Source organism: Mesoplodon mirus (genome assembly GCF_964341445.2).
Source record: "Mesoplodon mirus genome assembly, chromosome: 13".
Classification (NCBI taxonomy): domain Eukaryota; kingdom Metazoa; phylum Chordata; class Mammalia; order Artiodactyla; family Ziphiidae; genus Mesoplodon; species Mesoplodon mirus.
Window position 1 is genome coordinate 19,556,746 of NC_138989.1, and position 21,937 is coordinate 19,578,682.

The 21,937-nt window shown below is 52.5% G+C and overlaps 1 protein-coding gene across 3 annotated transcripts in view; it reads left to right on the plus strand.

The window, feature by feature from the left end:
* The window catches only part of KIAA1671, a 187,283-nt gene that overhangs the window by 75,415 nt on the left and 89,931 nt on the right, over nucleotides 1-21,937 (plus strand). Inside the window, exon 1 of one of the 3 annotated variants that reach the window (XM_082640083.1) lies at nucleotides 17,533-17,934. The exons of the other annotated variants lie outside the window; for them this stretch is intronic. Coding sequence (XP_082496209.1) covers nucleotides 17,884-17,934 — 51 coding nt within the window. The 5' untranslated portion in view covers nucleotides 17,533-17,883. Of the gene's footprint in view, nucleotides 1-17,532; nucleotides 17,935-21,937 lie in introns of those variants that run through there. 3 annotated transcript variants of the gene reach the window in all.

Sequence of the window (21,937 nt, forward strand, 5' to 3'; positions counted from 1 at the left end):
CTTCTTGCCGAGACCTGATGGGAGAGTGAAAAGGCCTGACTGTGGGGCTGGGGGTGACAGCTCCCATGCAGGGACTCAGACGTTGGCTGAGAAGCCCTGGAAAATTCCTCAAGTGTCCAGATCTCAGCCACCGATTTCTTTCTCACCCTTGTCTCCATTCCCTCTCAGGCACTGACTCAGCTTATCTAATTGTGTGTGTGTGTGTGTGTGTGTGTGTGTGTGAGAGAGAGAGAGGGAGAGAGAGAAGACAAAGACCATGGAGTGAAGAGCATTCAAACCCTGTCTTTTTACAGTCTCTGCTTGCTGGCCCCTCCCCTTTCTCTCTCTGTCACTGAGGAGCCTTTGTCCATGGAGTCGTCAGGTGGCTCCCTCCTTCTGGCCCCCAAGGCCCCTGCCCCATTGCTGCCTGCTTGATCACCTCTCCCCCGGAGGTGGATGGGTTGGGGTACTGAGCCTGAGCAAGACAGAGCTGGGGCCCCAGACCTCGGTTCCCTGCTTTCAGGACTGACACCTGCAATTCCAGGTAGTGACCACCAGGGTGGTGGTGGTGGTGGTGTTCGCACTTTCTGATGGCTCCAAAAGCCTGTCTGGGGGGACCTCAGCATTGGGGCTCTGGAGGCTGAAAGAAGTAGGTTCAAGTTCTGGCTCTGGCACTCTGTGACCTCAGGCAAGTGGCCTGATGGACCCCACTGAGCCTCAGTTTTTGCTTCTGTAAAATGAGGCTGGTCCTAAGTGGCCTCCAGAGTATTTTTGTGAGCAGTAAATGAGGTCACTCAGCCCTCAGGAGAGTAAATTCCCAGTTAATGCCTTGGCTGCAGGGATCACTGTTCCCGCTTTCCTTTTCCTCTCCTTCTCTTCCACCTCCCTTGCCCCGTCCTCCTCCTCGTCCTAACTCTCCTCCTCCTGTCGTCTCCCTTTTTTCTTTCCTAGTCCAACTCTCTCATTACGAACAGGGAAACTGAGGTCCCGAGAGAGGGCCTGATGTAGGTAGGGCAACCCTGCAGGTGAGGCCTGGGGTCCTGAGCCCTTGGCCCTGCCAGCTGCCCCTACCCCTCTGGAGGTAGGAGGTGGTCAGTCCTGCGTTTTATACTCTGTGGTATGTTTGGGGATTCACTCACTAGTGGATAAACGCCATCCGCCGTTACTCCCGTCACTGTTTTGATTGATGGCTTTGTACTGTTGACTTCCAATTGAGATTCAGGTTCATCTCCCTTTTTTGAGTCTGTGCTCCAGGCCTTGTCAGTCCCCACTCCCCACTCATGTTAGGGGATATGAATCCCATTTTGCAGAGGAGGAAACTGAGTCTCAGAGAGGTTACGCCACTTGCCCAAGGCCACACAGCAAATGGAGGAGCTGGAATGCATACTGGGCCTGTTTCGCCTCCAGCCTTGGCCCTGGACCCCTTCTGCCTCAGGCCTGTGCTTTTGGCCTGGGACCACCCTGCCAGCCCCTCTCTCCCCTTGGGCCTGCAGTGCTTGGGGCATCGCTCACAAGGAAACAAGACAGCCAACCAAGCCCCGGGGCTGAGAATGTGATATTTGTCCAGCACAGGGTTGGCCACCCTCCGAAGGGTGCCTGGGACCCACTAGGGCTGATGCCCTGCTGATCTGCAGAGCCCTGCCCACCCCAGCTGGTCAGACCCTGAGCATGAGGTCAGACCGGTTCCACCCAGCTGCTTCATAGAGACGGCAAACGAGTGAGTTTAGCACTGGGGGCCTCTCTTTTTTCCCTCTGTAAAGTGGTGGATTGCAGGAATAACAGTGCCCACCACAGTGCTTACTGGGTGGCGTAGATACTACTTTATCCCCATTTTACAGGTGGGAAAACTGAGGCTCAGAGCCAGTAAGTGCCTCTCCCAAGGTCTGAGTCTACCTCATCGTGTGGTAGGAGGATGGGGCTGAAATGAGATGATGCTTATAAAGCACTGATGGAGGGCAACTGCCTGATAAATGTTACTGTGTTTTTGTTTGGGGTTTTTAAAAAATAAATTTATTTATTTATTTATTTATTTATTTCTGGCTGCATTGGGTCTTGGTTGCTGCGCACGGGCTTTCTCTAGTTGCGGAGAGCAGGGGCTACTCCTCATTGCGGTGCGCGGGCTTCTCATTGCCGTGGCTTCTCTTGCTGTGGAGCGTGGGCTCTAGGCGTGCAGGCTTCAGTAGTTGTGGTACACGGGCTCAGTAGTTGTGGCTCACGGGCTCTAGAGCGCAGGGTCAGTAGTTGTGGCACACGGGCTTAGTTGCTCCGCGGCATGTGGGATCTTCCCGGACCAGGGCTCAATCCCATGTCCCCCGCATTGGCAGGCGGATTCTTAACCACTGCGCCACCAGGGAAGTCCCACTGTGTTGTTAATTATGGTTTGCCGTCAGCTGTTTTTTTTCCTCTACATTCTCTCAAAGAGCTGTTGATGGAACGGGAAGTCGTCCCCTCTCTTAGGAGTTTTTTTGGCCGTTGAGGAAACGGAGGGCAGGGGAGGGGAGGTGTTCTGTCCGGGGTCCCACGGCAGCTGGGCTGGGCTGGGACTGCAGTTCTGAGTCCCTGGCCGGGGCTCTCTGCTCTCTCTGCTCCCCTGCTCCTTTCAGGGCCATCCTTAGGACCTCCGGTAGTGTGGCAGGTCCTAGTCCTGCGCCCAGCCTCCTCCCTCCCCCACCCAGGGGTGGTGGTGGATGGGCGCACCCTCTTTTCCTCGTAAAGTGAGGCTTTGGCTTGCACTCGTGCTGGGATCGTAAAACACGGTGACTCAGTCATGGACCACGACCTTGGGTCATGGTTCACCCCAGAGACCCCTCCCGTGACTGTGAAGGCACAGATTCACTGGCTCTGGGGCTTCCCTGCGATGTGGCACATGGGCCTCTGGTAACCTCAAGAATGTTCTCCCAAATCCCCAGACCCGTCAGTCAGCATTTGGTGGCTCATCGAGTGATGAGTTCACCCCCTCGTGGGCCTACTTTGTGCCAGGCCCTGAGTGAGGGGGCCCTAGAGAGTCTCTCACTCAGTTTCCTCGGGTCCACAGTCCAGGCGGGCCTGGAGGTGGCCCAGGAGGGCGTAGTTAGGTGAAGGCGGGCACTCAGGAAGTAGGGACAACGCATGCAAAGGCGTGGAGGTGAGGTGAAGCGAGAGGCGTGTCGGGGGGTCAGTGACCAGCCCAGTTGGGCTGAGATGGAACATTTCGGGGGTTCAGTCTTTCTTTTTTTTTTGCGGTACGCGGGCCTCTCACTGTTGTGGCCTCTCCCGTTGCGGAGCACAGGCTCCGGACGCGCAGGCTCAGCGGCCATGGCTCACGGGCCCAGCAGCTCCGCGGCATGTGGGATCTTCCCGGACCGGGGCACGAACCCGTGTCCCCTGCATCGGCAGGCGGACTCTCAACCACTGTGCCACCAGGGAAGCCCCCCAGTCTTTCTTTTGACAAATACTTATCTGCATGTTATGAATAAGACACAGGTGGATAAGAAGGTAAGTAAATAACTGCCATGGGTTCTAATGGCTCCGGTTCACCGAGCCCTTACTGTATGTGCCAGGCGCCCTGTTGCGTGCTTCACCTGCATTCCCTCATTCAATTTGCTCATGGTTCCAAGTCCCCCCGCCAAGATTAGGGAGTATATCTCTTCATCTGGGGAGGTCTCACAGAGGAGGGACAATTGGTTTATGTCTTCAAAGATGAACAAGCGTTTGCCAGACGGGTGTGGTCTGGGAAGAAGTGGTTTGCCCCTGGTGGAGGGAGCAGCTTGGGCCAGGGTTGGGGGGTGTGAAATTGTGTTCTGTTCCTGAGTGTCATGCAGGGTCCAGGAGATGGCCTGAAGTCATTCCTGGACAGTACCCCCTCAGTGTGTGTTTTAATCCTGAGTTCAGACTTTTCCCACACCTCCTGCTGATGAACCAGTGGTTCTTGCTTTTGAGCAGTGGCATCCCTCCTGGCAACTCTGTCATCATGCTGTCATCTTTGGACAAGGATCGGCCAGGGCAATCCCTGAAGCTTTGAAAGCATTTGAACCTGATAACTTTATTTTTTTCCTTTTTATGATTTCTCTCTTTTTTAAAAAAAATTTTATTGGAGTATAGTTGATTTACAATGTTGTGTTAGTTTCCGGTGTACAGCATAGTGAATCAGTTATACATATACATATATACACTCTGAGCCTGATAACTTTATTATAACAACTGGAGAATGGGGGCACATTTTTTTGAATTCTAATGATAAGAATAGTAATTCTTGTGAGTGCGATCAACTTGAGATAAGAGGGAACTCTTGATGTGGCCCCAAAATGGAGACATCAGTGGTCCTGGTTAGAGGTTCTCTTTGAATTTCAGTTGGTTGACTGGGCTGTCAAAAGAGAAGGAAATAAAAGCAAAATGGAAAACCATATATGAACTGCTAGAAAGAACTCATCAGAGATTGTGCTTAAAAAACAAGTTGTACATAAAGATATGACAGCTTTTTATTTGCCGGAGATGTGAATTCTCCTCCCCATACTGTGTTGCTTGGTGTTCCCACATATGAGGTTGGGCCTGTGTCCACGTCATGCTGAACTGTACCAGGAACGTGGCTCACTGGCTTAATTGAAAGGCCTAATTTGCCTCACGCAGCAAGATATCTGGAGGTGGGCAGCGGCTGACTTAGGTCAGCACCTCTGAGAGTCTCTTGGGGTTTCCCTCCTGCTTCGTGCCTCATGGTCCCAAGGTGGCTGTCACTTTTCCAGCCACTCGGTCCACTTTCAGGTGGGAAGAAGTGGGGAGCCAGAGGGGCCGTGTCAGCTGTGTTTGCAAGAAAGCACCAGCTCTCCCTGGAGCACCCTCCCAGAGGGCAGTAATGGGTCACACAGCCACTGCTAGCAGCAAGAGGGTCTGGAAAAGTCAGTGTTCCACGCTGGAAGTTGGAAAGGCCAAGGCTGGAAGGCCACGTTGGAAATGGCCATTGGTCGTTCAGATAGCATTGTCGGGAATCCCGTGGCGGTCCAGTGGTCGAGACTCCGCGCTTCCACTGCAGGGGGCATGGGTTCAATCTGTGGTTGGGGAACTAGGATCCTGCAAGCCGCGTGGTGCAGCCAAAACAACAACGACAACAAAACCCAAATAGCGTGGTTTAGTACAGTCTGGCTTCCTTGTCAGGGAAGCCTTGGGCCTCCAAACCAGGATACAGGACGAGAGAGAAGATCCACCCAGCACCTGTGTGCTGTGATGTAAGATGTGTGCTGGGCACTGGGCTTCAGGGATTGGAGGACACAACCCCCACCCTCCAAGGCCCCCAGTCTGCTGGGGAGCAGGTCTCAGGGAAGGAAGGAAGGCTGAGGTGGAAGGAACAGGCCGGGTAGGAGCCGGCCCAGTGGCCAGAGTGACTCCTTCTGCTTAGGTGAGTCCGGATGATGGGCCAGCTCTAGGAGCGTGACGTGGAGCTGAGTGGTGAGGATCTGGACAGCGAGGTGGGCTCTTAGGATGCCCAGGAATCCTCTGACAGGTGGCTAATTTCATTTGTTAATTGCTTCTTGTCTTTCACTGTTGAGTCCAAAGGGCTGGAGAAGAATGGAGTAATTTATATCTCAGCTGATTAAAGTTCCTTTTCTGGATTAAAATCAGCCAGACCAGAAAGCTTTTGTTTCCTAGGTCTTAAAATGCAAATGACCAGGGCTTCCCTGGTGGTGCAGTGGTAGAGAGTCCGCCTGCCGATGCAGGGGACTCGGGTTCGTGCTCCGGTCTGGGAAGATCCCACATGCCGCGGAGCGGCTGGGCCCGTGAGCCATGGCTGCTGAGCCTGCGCTCCACAACACGAGAGGCCACAGCAGTGAGAGGCCTGCGTACCGAAAAAAAAAAAAAAAAAAAAAAAAAAAAAAGTAAATGACCAGTTGTACCTGAGAGTTTGTATTGGGAGGATTTTGTATTTATTCATTTACCCAGTTCTCTCTCCACCCACTCACTCATCTACCCTCCCAGCCATCTACCTACCCATCCACCCATCCTCCACCCAGTTATTAATTCATGCAAAGCTCTACAGATACAAAGATAAACAAGCTAACTTGTCCTCAAATTGCTCACATTCCTAGACTGTAAAGCCAGGATGGTACAAACAAGTTATTTGTTGATTTAGTCACTCACTCTTTCATTCAACAGAAATGTGTGAGTACCTACTATGTGTCATGTGCTGTTTTGGGCCCATCAGGTACAGCAGTGAACAAGACGTGGTTCCTGCTCTCCTGGAGCTAATATTCTGGTGTTGGGTAGGACAATGTGGGGATTTCCAGGAGCTTCGAGGGGGTTACCTGGGGAGTGGTGGGGATGAGCCTTCAGGGTTAGAATAACGGGCGTGGTGTTCGCCGGCCAGAGGCATGGAAGAGCCAAGGGAAGTTAGGACCAGGGTTAGAGAAGGTCAGAGGTGCGGCCTGGAGCGCCCTCTAGCGGCCATTGCAGAGAAGGGTTGGAGAGGGTAAACTGGAAGCTCGGAGACCGGTTAGGATGTTGGAACAATTTGGGCAAGACGATTAAAAAAAAAAAAATTACTGTGGTTAAATACACATAACATAAAATTTACCATTTTAAACATTTTAAGCTTACTATACATCTATAATAATGTATGTCATTAGATACATTCTCGGTGTTTTGTAACCATCACCACCATCCATCTGCAGAGCTTTTCTCATCATCTCGAACAGAAAGTCTGTCTGCACCGTGAAACACTAACTCCCCCCTCCCCGCCTCCCACAGCCCCCGGTAACCTCTACTCTACTTTCTGTCTCTGTGAATTTGCCCTTTCTGGGTACTTCATATAAATGGAATCATACAATGTGTATCCTTTTGTGTTTGGCTTGTTTTATTTATTTATTTGTCTGTGGTGTAGCACGTGTCAGCACGCCACTCCTTTTTATGGCTGAAAAATATTCCCTCGTATGTACAGAACACATTTTGTTTGTCCGTTCTTCTGTGGATGGACACTTGGGTTGTGTCCACCTTTTGACTATTGTGAATAACGCTACTAGTAACATTGGTGTGCAAGTATCTGTCTGAGTCCCTGCTATCCGTTATTTTGAGTCTATACCGGAGAGTGGAATTGCTCAAAAAAATATGGTAATTCTACATTTAACTTGAGCGTTCACCACAGTGGCTTCACCAGTTTACATTGTCACAAGCAATAATGCACAAGGGTTCTAATTTCTCCACATCTTCACCAACACTTGTTATTTTCTGTGTTTTTTTTAAAAATACTATCTATCCTAATGGGTGTGAAGTGGTATCTCCTTGTGGATTTGATTTGCATTCCCCTAACGACTAATGATATTGAATATCTTTTCTTGTGCTTCTTGGCTTGTTGTGTATCTTTGCCCATTTTTGAATCGGATTGATATGTGTGTGTATATATATACACACACACACACACACACACACACACACATATGTATATTCTGGATATTCATCTCTTATTAGATACATGATCTGCAAATATTTTCTCCCATTCTGTGGATTATTTTTTCATTCTCTTAGTAGTGCTCTTTGATGCATGAAGGTTTTCAATTTTGATTACATCTACTTTATCTACTACTTTTTCTTTTGTTGCGTAGAAAATAATTTTTAAAATTTGTGTTACAATATGCGTACCAAAAATAATTTTTTAGTTGAAGTGTAATATGTATCTTAAGCCAGAGAGCCTGGGTTTGAATCTTAACTCTGCTACTTCTCAGCCATGTGACCTTGTGTGGGTTAATATCTCTGTGCCTCTGTTTCCCCATCTATAAAAGAGGGATAATAATAGAGCCAACTTGTTAGAAATGAACTGAGTTTAGATGAATTAATGTCAGAAGGCACTGTGAACAGTGGTTGACACCTAGTAGGTGTTTTTTAAGTGTTTGCTCTTTTTACCATGACTGTATATCATATATTGAGTTTCTACATGGCAGTCCCTGCGCTGAGTGCTGTACAAATGTTATTCCACTATCCCATTGAATCCTCTCAAACCCCAAGAGGTTGTCCCCATGTTGTAGATGAGGAACCTGAGGCCTGGGCCCTCACACTTTGTTGAGTGCCATATCCTGGCATTTTTCCCCTGAGTGACCCCACTGTATCCTGAGATGCTAGGAAGATGCCCATTTTAGAGATGCTGAACTTGAGGCTCAGAGAGGGGAGGTGACTGGCCTAAGGGCACACAGCAAAGGAATCGCAACACCTGGATTGATTCTTGGCCTGTGGACCCTTGCGGCCGGGGAGGGGTGAAGGTGTTTTGCGGGGACAGGGGAGTCCTGCTGGGCTGAATTCTGTTTGAGTTGTGCCACTGGAACTCCCGGGGTTCTGTGGGTTCCCGGGCACTGAGGCCGTGGAGGACCCCCAGCCAGGTGCCTGCCACCCGCAGAGGCCAAAGGCCAGTGATGACCTGAACACCTGCTCCGCTTGCAAAGCCTGCCTACTGGGGCCGGGCGGGCAGCTTGTGGGCGCTGGGAGGATATCCTGGGACCTGTTCACCTTGTCCATGTGTTAACCCATTCCGTACCATGGCATACTGCCGCCATTGCATAGGTGAGGAAGCAGAGGCCCAGAGGTCAGAGGATGATCTCGTCCTTTTGTTTCACCTCCTTGAGAAAGTATGTTGACGTGCCCTTGCGTGAAAACGATGCTGATACTAGAATAATCTTGACTCTCATTTCTTTTTTTTTTTTTGTAAGAAAGTAAATCATTAACGAACATACACTTTCAGCTGCTAACAGTCACAATTACTTGCTTCACCTGTACAGGCGATTGAGATACAGCACCCTGGTAGGGTTGCTGGGGCCACACCATTTCTGCTTCCAGGGTGCACACAAGTGCTCTTGTGTATATGTACACACACACACACACACACACGCCTGCGGGAACCCTGAATAAGCCCCACTTGACACGGATTCTCATCTAACCTTGTTCAGCTGCCACTCTCTGGCTTCGGACACCTCACTGAGCTTTATTTCCCTCATCTGTGAAATGGGGTGAAGCCCACTCCGTGCCCCTCACAGGCTGTCATGAGTGGATGAGAAAGACACTGGTAAATTGCCAGGCTGGACTTAGTGGTCCAGGGCCCAGGCAGAGTTCGGAGTTCATTCCAGAAACGTTTGCTGAGCACCTACCGCACGCTGGACAGAAGCCAGGTTCACGTCGGTTCCTGGAGGGTAAAATCCCATCGTACTCGGGCTCCAGTTCGTGGGCACAGACGGCCTAAAGGACTGTGTGCGGTTTGGCCCCTGGCCACCCACATGACCTCTGCTCCCAGCACTCAATCTCCGCTCACCCCACTCAAGCCACACTGGCCTCCAGAATGTCCCCTTCACACGCGGGCATGTTTCCACCCAGGGCCTAAGCACAGGCTGTTTGCTGTCGTCCAGATTCCCTCCTGACTTCCCTCCTCTCAGGGCATCTCTCAGCTCAGTGTCACCGCTCAGCGGGGCCTTCCCTGATGCCACGTCTCCAGAAGGACCCCAGACACCTGTGTCACATGCAGTGTCCCCCCGTCACCCCGTGTCTTCCTCCCCCATCAGAGTGGAGGCTCTGAGAGGCAGGGAACACGCAGCACGGTGCCCGGCACATAGTAGGCATGCAGTGCGAGGGTTTCCTCCACTTCTGGTATACTCACAAACTTGTGCATCCATGAAGCAATCCACTTTAGAAGATTTTCATTACCCCCCAAAGAAACCAAGCACCCCTTAGCAGTCAATCCCTGGGCCCCTCCTTGATACAGTTTATCGACCTCCTAGGATGTGCCAGGCACCGTGTTCGGTTCATTCTCACGGTGACCCTATGAGGTGGGAACTATTCTTGTTCCCATTTTCCAGCTGGCAAAGCTGGGGCCCAGAGAGGTGAGGTCACTTGCCCACATCATGAAGCCAAGAGGTGACAGAGCTGGGATTTGAACCCACACGGAGCTTGTGCTTGGAGGATCTAACACATGAGTTTGATGTTTCCCAAACCCTAGTCATTCTCATGTATCACTCTGAACATTTTTCATTTTCATGAACCACCTGGACTAATACATAGTTAACGTTTTTCTTGAACTTGGCTCACTTTTCAAAATATAACAGCTTTATCAAGATGTAATTCACATGACATGCAATTCACTCATTTGAAGGGTAGAATTCAGTGGTTTTTAATATGTGCAGCCATCACCACAGTCACCTCTAGAATGTGTTCCTCACCCAAAAAGAAAGCCGTACCCATTAGCTGCCACCCCCAGTCGGTCCCCAGCCCTAGGCAAACCCTTTCCTGTTTTCTGTCTGTAAGAATTGCCTGTTCTAGGTACCTTGTATAAATGGAATCACACAATATCTGTCCTTTTGGGTCAGTCTTAATTTTACTCAGCATAATGTTTTCTAGGTCCATCCGGGCCATGGATGGATACTCCGTTCCTTTTTACGGCTAGATAGTACTCTGTCATGTCAACATACCACACTTTGATTGGCTGTGTGTCGATTGATGGACATTTGGTGTGTTTCCACTTTTTGCCACTCCCCTCATTTTTACAGTCCCCTTGTACCGGTTTCATTTCTTCACTATTCTAACCTCTGTCCGCACTTACTATTTATTTGGTTTCTGACCTCCTGTCTCCCTACTGCAAACAAGAATTGCAGGATTTCCGGGCTCTTGGCTCCTTTCTTCAGCGCCGTGTTGAATGAATGAGTGAGCAAGTGAACCAGAGGGTGAGTCAGCGGCCGAGCAGAGAGGACAGATAGGCACGTGCACAGCTAACTGGCCCGCTGAGAGAAACAATGCTCGGCCACCCTTGACTTGGTTGTGGGGAAGCCAGAAGGGCTCGAGGTACAGTGAAACTGGGTCTCGGTGGTGTGTAGACGTCAGCCAGGTAGAGAGGGACAGGAAGGGCAACCCAGGCAGAGGGCTGAGCCTGAGCAGTGGCCGGGGGGCTTGACCTCTTCTGCCTGTACAACAGAGATTTGTTGTCCTCGCCACACTCCTGGGAGGGCACCCCTGTGCTCGCAGGGTGACCTTGTCACTGAGCAGAGAGGAGGGCTTGGAGCAACGCAGAGAATTTAGTCGGGGGGGTGGGACAGCGCTCTGAGGACCCCATTCCTTCCACCTCAGAAACCCCCTGACCTGGTGATCCCCAAGTGCCGGCCTCAGATAGATGCATTCGGAGCTTCTGAATCCAGATTTGTGGGCCGTGTCCCTCGAGATCCTGTATCAGGGGCTACCCTCAGAAGCCAGGCCAGACAGGGATGGGAATTTAATGACAAACATGGTAGAGGGTGGGGGCCCTCCCAGGGTGGTCCTGCCCAGAGTGGCTGGACCACCCGATGTTCCAAGCAAAACTGATGACGGGGATTTGATCTCATTGTGAAATCTCACTGTTTTTATACATTGGAGAAAAAAAAATTTTTAACCACACCCAGCCACCTTCAGTTAACACGGGCGGTATTGGCAGTCTCGATTCGCATATGATCTCGCTGAATCTTTGCCACAGTTCACGGGGAAACAGAGGCTTGGGAAAGTGGGCAGGTGCCACCGTCAGGCTGGGTCCAGGGATGTCAGACTCTTGGAAGCCTCCACCTTCAAGGGGCATCAGAAATGCCCTGAGTGTCCTCCGTGGGGGTCTGGCTACAGTTTGTGTTCTCTCCCCCACCCATCCTCCTCCCAGATTAAAGGAAAGCACCAGCTTCCTGATGCAGTGTTCACAAGTGACCACCAGAGGGCAGGATGGGGGCGATCTAAATGCTTTCAACATTTTGCTTTATTAGTTTTTAACCCCTTTTGCACTAGGGCCTTCATTCTAAACCCGACAAAGCCAAGTCTTCCACGGCCATTTAGATTTTTATTTTAATGCTTGTCACTGATTTTGGAGCATGTGTCACTCAGCTTGGGTCCCCATCAGGTCTCTTGTCAGTTTCGATTTTGCAAGCCAGTCAGGGCTGCTGGGCTGAAGTTGGGACATTCATCTGCAGCCCTCACAGCCCTGGCCACCCCAGTTTGTTTTCACTGCTATTGTTTCTCTTTTGAATAAATTATTTTTTGGGGAAAAAAAGTTTCCCCAAAGTTTTATTTCTAAAAGAGGTGTGTGTGTTGGGGGGTGTATGTGTCCAGGGGGTGGGTAGCCCATAATGAGAGCTCCATGAATATAGAAATGGCACTTCTGACCTAAGAAGATGTATTTCCAGAGATGCTAAATCTTCTACTTGAAGACAGGGTCTCCTGAGAAGAGGAACGTTCAGTCGTATCTCAAGCCTCGGCTCCGTGCCACTTCCTCTAAGAAGCCCTCCTGGGTTGCACCCTTTCCTGTGCACTCCAGGCCCTTCAGCCTCCAGTGCCATAATTTATTTCCAAGTGCTTCCCTCCTGTAGACCCTGAGCTCCCAGAGGGCAAGAACCTGGCCTCCGTCATTCTCACTCGATGTCCCCACCGCCTCACGCTTCATCCCCAAGGCTTTCAGTGAGCGAGCACTTGAAATCTGCTAGGCACTCTCCTGACCCCACCTCACCCCATCCCCCAGCTGCCCTGCAAGGGAAGGAATTATTATTGTCGCCCTTGTGGTCGTTGTTATCTTCTCACCGACCTCGTTTGACATCAGAAGGAGCCGAGGCCCAGAAAGGAGAAGCAGGTTGTCCAGGACGACACCATTTGGCAGCATCAGAGCTAGGATTCAAACCCAGGCCCGTGTGAGTGCAAATCCCTGCTCCCGGCGGCTTCGCGCCCCGGCATAGTAGCATCATTGTAGGGACTCAAGCAGGGCTCACTGAGTTCGCAGGGAGAGCTCTCGGCTGGGGTCTAGGTGCACGCGGCCCACGCACGCCCGCCTGGGGCTCTTCCTGCCGCCGCCGCCCACCTCCCTCGGTCCTTCGCGAGCTGCCTCCTCTTTCTTCTCTCTTCTCCTCCTTCTCCAAAAGCCTGTTGAGGTAGAATCTACATCCTATAAAATTCACTCGTTTTTTAACCGTACAATGTAATCATTCTCAGTAAATTTACAAAGTCGCACAACCATCACCACAGCCTAACTCCAGAACCTTCTCGTCACCCCATTAAGAAACCCCGTACCCGTTAGGCCCTGGCAGCCACCGACCTACTTCTGTGTCCACCATTTCGCCTTCTCTGGACATTTCCCACCATGAGGTCTTCCCCCCCGGTTTCTCTCCCCGCGCACGGTGGTTTTGGTGCAGCCAGAGCGCCTCCGCCCTTTGTGTTGGCCTGGCTCCCTTTCAGTGCCGCTGTCTTCCCTGTCCCTCCCTTCCCTGTCTGCCCCTCCTCACGGTGGAGAGAACCCAGGGGTCAGGCTGGGCGAAAGCGGATGAAAAATGTTCTGCTTTGGTTTTTTTTTCAAGGGTGTGTCTTAAGTGATTTCCAACGTCCTGCAGTTGATAACGCCCTGTGGGTTGGCCGTGCCCTGGTGGGATGGGCTCAGAGTGCCTTGTTTGGGGTAGATAACCCCCCATCCTGCAGGGCTGACCCCAGCTTGGACCCCTCCTTGTTGCCCTGCCATCCAGGGCGGCTGAACTTGATACACCACTAGTCGGTCATGGCCAAGGTGATTTGAGCCCTGACTGAGAGCTCCATGCTCTGAGCAGTTTATTACACATATTTCTTCATTTCCTCCTCCCAGCGACCCGGTGGGACAGGCACTGTCGTCATCCCTATTTTACATAGAGCTGGGGCACAGAGAGGTTAAACAACCAGCCCGATATCACAAAGCTGTCTAGTGCTGGGAGGAGGATTCGAACCCAGGCAGTCTGCCTCCAGCATCCACACCCTTTCCCTGCACCCCGGCTGCCTCTGTGAGACTAGCCATCCCCTCCCTGGGTCTCAGTTTCCCCTCTGGACAGTCTTCTGCTCTGTCTGTGCCCTGACCCTTTAGGGGATTGTCAACTCCTGGAAGATGGGGGCATGTGTATGGCTTCTGTGGGTCCCTTTTGGTGGCTGAGGAGCCGCCATGCACACAGTAGGTCTGCCTTCTGTGTGTCATGGATTCCCAGGTCTAGCAGTGAACTCCTTGTCAGCAGGAGAATTGGGAACCCTCTGCCTTTCAGGAAGCGCTTACAGAGCATCTGAGTGCCGGGCTGCGTGCCAGTCCCTGGGACCTCCTTGCCTGTGGGGAGCTCACAGGGGAGGACAGGCTCTCATCACGAGAAGCACCTTCACATACTCGAAGAGGAGGCCCCGTGACTCGGGCTTGCTCGCTCAGAGGGCTTCCTGCGGACGTGCTGCTTGCACTGGCCCTCAGCGATGGTTGCATTTCCACAAATAGAAGGGGCATTCCCGGCGGAGGGCCCTGCCTGAGCAGAGGCTGGGAGGCTGAGGAATGGGTGTCACTGTGATGGTACGTGGAGGCTGTACGGCTAAGGTCACTGAAAGCCCAGCCAAGGCTGTGGGGTGCAGGGAATGTGGCAGGGCCAGTGGCCCATGTCCTCATGCAGGAATGCAGACCCTTGGGGCTGGCCAGCCTTCTTTTCTAGGGACTGCGGAAATCTGCATTGCTACTCACCGTTCTTCTGATGCTTAAGTGTTAGCAACTCATTCAAATAAAACAAAATAGTGTGCCTACCTCCCCCTGCCCCCCGCCCCCCCAAAAACCTGACACAAACAGAGTCACTCCTGGGGGCTACCAGTTTTCATCCCTGTTTTCCTTCGTGAACGCAGATGTTGATTTTTAACAGCCTCCCATCATTTTTATAGGCGAGAGATTTCTGCTCAAGGCTGAGCCCTCTCAGTAGGTCGGCATGGTTGCTTGTACATTCAGTCTTTTCTGGAATGAATGAAGGACATTAATAAGGATCGCCCGAGGACCTACTGTGGCCGGGTGTCGTCCTGGGACGTGGGGAGCCAGGCTGACCAGGGTGGGCGCCCCTGGGGAACTGACCTTCGAGTAGGGACGGAAGGAGGAATCACCGGGATGCAGAATGTTCCTCCAGAAGATGTGTTGTGGGGCCCTGTGTCTGGGGGCCACCCTGAGCCTGGGCAACTGCTGGAGGCTGCTGGATGGTTAGCTCTTAATCCAGAGACCCCGGCATGAATAGGAGCGAACTAGGTGGAGAGGAAGGGGAGTGTGTTTGTTTTCCGGGGCTGCCGTAATGAATCACCCTTGTGGCTCAGAAACAGTAGATACTTATTCTCTCTCCGTTCTGGAGGCCAGAGCCTGAAGCTAAGGTGTCGGCAGGGCCACGATCCCTCCAGGGATTCTAGGGGAGGATCCTTCCTTGCCTCTTCCCGCTTTGGGGGCCCCGAGGCGTTCTTTAGCTTGTGGCCACACCCCTCCAGTCTCTGCCTCCGTCCTCATGCGGCATCCTCCCCGGAGGCTGCATCTTCTCTTCTGGACACTTGCTGGATTTAGGGCCATCCAGGGTGATCCAGAATAACCTCATCTCAAGATCTTTAATTTATTAATAATTACATCTGCAAAGACCTTTTTCCAGATAAAGTCACATTTACAGGTTCTGGGCAGACATACCTTTTGTGGGGGGCCACCATCCCATCCGCTACAGGGAGGAAGACTTTTTCTGACTGAGGAATAGCATGAGCAAAGGCCCTGTGGTCGCCTGGCACAGCCGATTAGGGTGGGGCAGGTGTGGGGTCAAATGGTAAAAGGTGAACAGGGGTCTGGGGTGGGAGGGATGGGGAGCCAGGGGAGGCATCCAGGGTGTGTGTGGGGTGCCTTGGTCACCATTGTGCATGCAGGTGGTTCCCCTGGCCAGGTGAGAAGGGTCCTACAGGGCAGGGTGGGACCAGCCCAGCTGACCAGAAGGCGATAGCCCTGACTAGGTAGGGGTCGCTTTGGGCCTGGAGTGGAGGTGCAGCAGGGGTCCCCCTACTCCTGGGAGTGTGACCTGGTGACTGTGGCCACCTCCAGGCCGAGAAAGCGGGACTCTGAGCGGGGGGGGGGCGGTCCTCCATCACTGGTGCCTGCCCACCCCCACCCGCCTCGTCGGGGCTCAGCTCTGTCTCCACCTGGGACTTGCCAGGTCTGACTTGTTCACTTTTCTTTTTATCCTTCGCACCCCTGCCCTGTCTCCTGTCTTTCTGCCTCCACCCCACCCCCTTCCCTGCTCACACCCCACTGCCCTGCTCTCTTTGTCTCCTCGAGGTCTCTGACTTTCTTCGGGTTCATCTCTTTTCCCGCCTGTGTGTGTGTGTCTCCATTCCCCCCAGTGACCAAGCCCCTTCCCCCGATCTCTGTCATCCTCTCTGCCCCTTCTAGCCCATTTCTCTCTTGGTCCATCCCCGTCAGGCCTATGGGAGGCTGAGCAGCTGGCCGTCAGCAGCCTCCGCGTTCCTGGGGGTGGACGGTTGTTCCCTAGGACAGGCAGACTCAGCTAGGGCCACCTCCCGCTGTTCTGTTAGCCCCTCAGCGAGCAGGACCCCACTTTCCAACTGGACCGTCAGCCAGGCAGTCAGAAGGCAGGGGCCACGCTGTACCTCCACCTACACCATCAGCTGGGGCCAGCCCCCAACTGGCTGTCCGTTGGGCAGTGAGCGGCGGGGACCCCTCGCCTGCCAGATGCGGGGCGCCTAGTCGGAGGGGCCATGGGCCTGCTTCTGAAGAGCTCTGAAGTTCACGCTGTGGTTTCCTCGCTGCTGAGCTCAGCTCCCCGCTGGTGCCCTCGGGGGCTTCCTGTCAGCCACTCTGCCCCCGGTGGGGTTGTGGGCCTGATGTGTACAGTGCACGTGGTCCCTGGGGCCGGGGGTGCCTCTGTGCCAGCCCCCCCTGGGCTCTCGTGCGGGGCGCTCGCCGTGCGCCAGTCCGGTTCTGGTTCAGGCGTGGGCTGACCTGACGGAGGTGGTGTGGAGCTGGGGCTCTGCGGCTGCCCCGCCGCTCACCTCGGCAGCTGCCTTTACTCTCGAGCTCCAGCTTCCTCATATGGCCCGTGGAGATGAAAATGTGTCCCCCAGGGAAGCACCGCGAGGACTAAACGAGATGCTCTGGTATTATTCTGCCTCATCCGATGCAGAAAACCCTGAAACGCAGGGATACTCCATCCCATTTTACAGAAGAGGTAACTGAGGCTCAGAAAGGTGGGGTGACTTGCCAAGATCACACTCTTTTGAAGGAAGTTCCCAAGAAAGGTCACCTTGGGTCGGCCTTAGGTGTGCTATAATTAGCATTTTTAATTTCTGAAAAGGATGCTCCCCCTGTTCCCACCACCCTCCCCCCACCCCCAGCTGGCAGATGGTGACTCTGGGAGCCGGTCTCTCCCTTCCTCAGCATCCCCGGCTCGCACCCTGGGCCTCCCGCCCTCAGGAGTGGACAGAACCCAGGACTGGTTGGGAGGCCTGGGTTCCAGCCTTGGCTCAGTTTCCACCTCTCTGTGTGACCTCGACCAAGTCCCTATCCCTCTCTGGGCCTCCCTTTTCCCCCTCTATAAAATGGGGACAACCAGGGCCTCCTTCCAGGGCTGCTCAGAAGCTTAACTGAGTCAGAAGGAACTTGACTGAGCTGGGAGGGGCTGTGTGAGCCGATGGGAATCCTGAGTTGATTTGTTTCCTTTATATGGAAGGATTTGGGGTGGGGAGGGCTCCCCCTCAGTGTGTGGTTTTGGGGAGGAACTTGTACTCACATGACACACTCACACACACGCACACACCCAGTTCTGGGGCTTCATCTTTGCTCTTCCCACCACTCAGCGGAAAACCCCCAGGCTCAGAGCACCCCCAGGAGGGTGCAGGGTCCAGACCACTCAGCTAGATTAGGGAGGGGCCACCCCTGGGCCCGCCCCCCTGGAAGAGCCACTGGAGATGCTCCAGGCGGGGCCCCGGGACCTGAGCCGCAGCTTCCCCGCACCCTTGGCAGGGCCATCCTGCCAGCCCCCTGGCCACCAGCCGGCCCCTGAATGATTCATGCCACCTTGAACTTGACTCCTGGTGTGACAAGCCGAGCGGGAAGAGCCGCCCCCTCCAGAGGGAGACTGGAAGCGTGCACAATGCAGGCTGCATAAGCCCCAGGCGCCAGAAATGGAGTATTATTACTGCCCCAGCTTGCTGAAGCTCTTGCGGTACCTGTGGGTGAGTGCGGCCGTCCGGACCTGTATCTCCTTTTTCTTCTCCTCCCGACTCCTGCCAGCTTTGCTTCCTGGCTCTGTCTGGTCAGCAGTGTCTCTGTTTTCTTTAAGAAATGGTGGTGGTTTCGAGGAGGAGGAGGTGTTGGGAAAGGAATGGGGTTTGATTTGGGAGGCAGAGGGGACTCATAGAAGAGGACGGGGTCCTGCCCAGGGTGGATCAGTGGGCACGGCGGCCACCCATCCCGTCCTGGGAAAAACAGGAAAAACAAGGGGAGCGTTAGTGATCTTTCCAGAAATGGACATTTCTCTGATTTACAGGCCTGTCCTTTATTCTGAAATTACATCCCACTTGCTTTTGTGTGCATGTAAAAATGTCTCATCTTTTATGAGTTGGAAAGAGTAGATTTTGTTTTTTTTTCCGTGAACTTACTAAGCAAAAGTAGAAAGTTGGAACCCTCCCATTGCAGCCTCTCATCTATATAACAGAGGAAAAAAAAAAAAAAAAAACCTCCAAACTTTTTTTTGGCAAAATGCCAAAAACAGGGAACCCACGTGGAAGTGCTTTGTGGGGTATAAAGTGCTTTTCAAATCTTGTTTTGACTCTGAGATTGATCTGCTGTGTGTCCGCAGACAAGTTGCTTCCCCTCTCTGGGCCTCTGTTTCCTCATCTGTGAAACTAAGGGGTGGGCAGTAGATGATGGTGGGTTATGTGACATTCATCAGGGCTCCGTGAACAGAGGGGCTTAGCGGGGAATCGTCACAGGTGGGTCTCAGAGTTTTCCAGAACATTTGCCACCCAGCTGAGAATGCCCAAGAAAGTAAGACTTGGGAAATATTATTTTTCCCCCTGCTGAATGTTTGCAAATACTTCAAATGCCGAGTCACCCGGGGAATTTTCCGGAGCTCCTAAAAATACAACTTTAGGAAACATTGTCCTTCAGCCGCTCCCCACCCCAGCCCAAGTCCCCTGCAGCAGTTGAAAAACAGGAGACACCCCCCACCCCCGCCGAGTCCTTCTCCTTTGATCACTGACTTTTGATTATTGTCGTACTGTAAACGTAAGGGAAATTAACTGATTTATTTTTTTTAATTACAAAAATAATTTATGGGCATGGTAGAAAACTTGGAAGATATTGAAGAGCATGAGAAAGAAAATAAGCAGCCCATAATCATTTGTATTTGGGGATCCTGCTGCCCACTGGGGCCTCATGACCTTGATGTGCTGGACACACAGGCTCTGGGCTTCAGTGTTAGGGAGGCTGTGATATTGTGATTTATAGTAAGAAATACATATTTGGTCTTTGTTCCTGTCTCTGGCACAGGGCTCCTAAAACCCTTGGTGTTTCTAAAGCGATAAAAGTGGTAAAGGTGTCTAGATATTCACACATGAGTTTATGTTAATGAGATGACTTTTGGCCTGCACCTAAGTAAGGGTGGGGGCTGGTTGCCAGGGAAACCAACCATGTGAGCTCTTCCTCTTTCCCAGGAAGCCACGTCAGATGGAGAGTGATCAGCTAAGCATCAATTATTGTAAGGGTCCTGATGGGCGGGGGGTAGCCCTCCCCATCCCTGCTGTAGACTCACGTAGCACAGAATATACATTCACCCATCACTCCATCCTCCTGGGCCACTAACTACTCTCAGTTTTCTGCTCCATGTCACCTCTTCATAATGTTTCAAAATTTTGGAATACTTTTAGATTTACAGAAAAGTGGCAGAGATGGTTGGGGGAGTCCCTGTATACCCTTCACCTAGCATCTTACTGTAACAACCATAGTGTATTGTCCAACGTAAGAAATTACCATTCGTGCAGTACTATTAACTAAATAGGCTTTATTCCAGTGGTTCTCATCCAGGGACGACCTTCAGGGGACACTTGGCAATGTCTGGTGACATTGTTTGTCGCAGCTGGGGCGAGGGGGTGCTGGTGGCATCTTGCGGGTGGAGGTCAGGGATGCTACTAAAGATGGTACAATGCACAGGGCAGTCTCCCACCCCCCAAACAACCACCACCAACAGTGACCCGTTCCCAACAGCAGTCGCACCAAGGCTGAGAAAGCCTGCTTGATTCGGATTTCACCAGATTATCCACCCATGTCCTTTCTCGGTTCCAGGATCCAACACGGGGCCCACGTCGTATTTTGCCTCTAAATTTCACCCATCGCAGCGAACGAACAAGTGTAGAATATGCACGTCTCACTTTATGTGCCCACTGATAAGGGGAACATCTGTCCACATCTGGAAGCCCTCTGTAAACGTGTTGCTTAGTGACCACTAACTACCTGCACTTGTCGTCAGCCTTGATTTATCAGCCGTTCTCCCACGGTTGGACACCCGGGTTACTCCCAGGCACTCACTACACGCACAACTTAGGGATCGTCATTCTCAGCCTTAAATCTCTATTCACTTTTCAGGTTCTTTCCTAAGTCAGCTTAGAATTGGGGCCAAGCGTGGGCTGCAGCAGGTTTCTGCAGAGTTGGTCTTTTGTCGGTGGGGTGTCGGTGGTCTCCTGTTGGTGGCCCGCGTCCCCCACATAGCTGCAGTTCTGTTCGGGGCGGGAGGGGCACTGCCCCCACCATCAAGCCCAGTCACTGCCCAGCATCAGCTGGGAAGTGGGGGAGGGAGATTAAGTTTCTGCTTTAAATCATTAGTAACTGTAGCTGGTGGCTACCCCTGCCATGGCTGTTTTGAGTTACTTAATCTCCTTTGTTGCCGAGATAACCCAGCCGGCCGGTCCCAAGGCTGGTGGCCTTGCTGGGGCACTAGCAGCAAGTTGGTTGCTTATGGTTGTCAGTTGCAACAATAAGAACAACAATGGCCACCGTCACCACCACCGTTCCAACTGAGCGCTCCCAGCGTCCAGGGCCCGTGCCTTTCATCCTCACGAGAAACCAGAACCTTATGTGTGGGTCTCATTATTATCCCCATTTTGCAGTTAGGGAACCTGAGGCTCACAGAGGTTAAGCTGCTCACTGAAGGCCTCCCCAGCTAGGAGGTGTCAGAGCCTGTATCTGAGTGCGGGTCTCCCTTTATGACATTTTAGCTACTTCATTGAGTCTGATCTTCTGTTTCTCAGATGGCGAAACTGAGGCCCACGGGTTGAGGTGACTTGCCAGCCTACAGGAAATCCTTCGACCTGTATCAACTTTTGAAAAGTGGAGGATTATAGAAAGATGTTGCACTGGGCCAAGCTGGGCTCTGGAGGGGAGAGCCCTGGCTTAGAATCCCAGCTCCACCAACAGCAAGTCACATTGCCTCGCTGAGCCTCAGTTTCCCCATCTGTACGTGGATTGTGCTGAGGATTAGCTAAGACAAGGGGCATTAGTATCCCTGGCACAGGGCTGGACTCAGAGGAGGCACTCACCATCTAGATGTTCTTGTTTGGGGGTGGCGGGAGGGTTCTGATAGAATGGGAGACACCCCCCAGACTTTCCCTGGCTCCCCAGAGGCTGCCTGTCCAGCCAGCCCAGAGAGCCTGAGCGCTGACTCCTGGCTGGCCACCTTCCTTGACTCCATGTCACCCACAGCCAAGAGGGTTGCCAGAGTGTCACTTCTGACAGCTTCTTCAGGAAGAGGCTATGTGACGCGGAGACCAAGCCCAAGGGCGGACCCCTGTGCTGTTGGTGGCGGGTCCCTTTCCTGCCCCTTTCAGACGCCTCCTTCCCAGGGTCTGTGGTCCGATGGCTCCGTCTCCGTGCAGTTAGAGGGAAACCACTTTGTTTTCCATGGTGGTTGCTGAGCTTCATCTCCCTGCCTTCGACTCCATGGCCAGATTTTTTTTTTTTTTTTTGGTGGAAAAATGTCCAAATGTCTAAATGTGGTTAGACTGGCCGTTCTCTCCCCAGGGCCTCCTTGTTGCCTGGTTACTCAGCTTTGTCCCTCACTCAGCCTGTCATCACCTCCAGGAATAATAATACCAGTCATGAGACAGTGACGTGCATTCCTCTCTCACCCTCCAAACACTTGCACGTGTGGCATCGCAGTTAATCCTCCCAACAGCCCCGAGA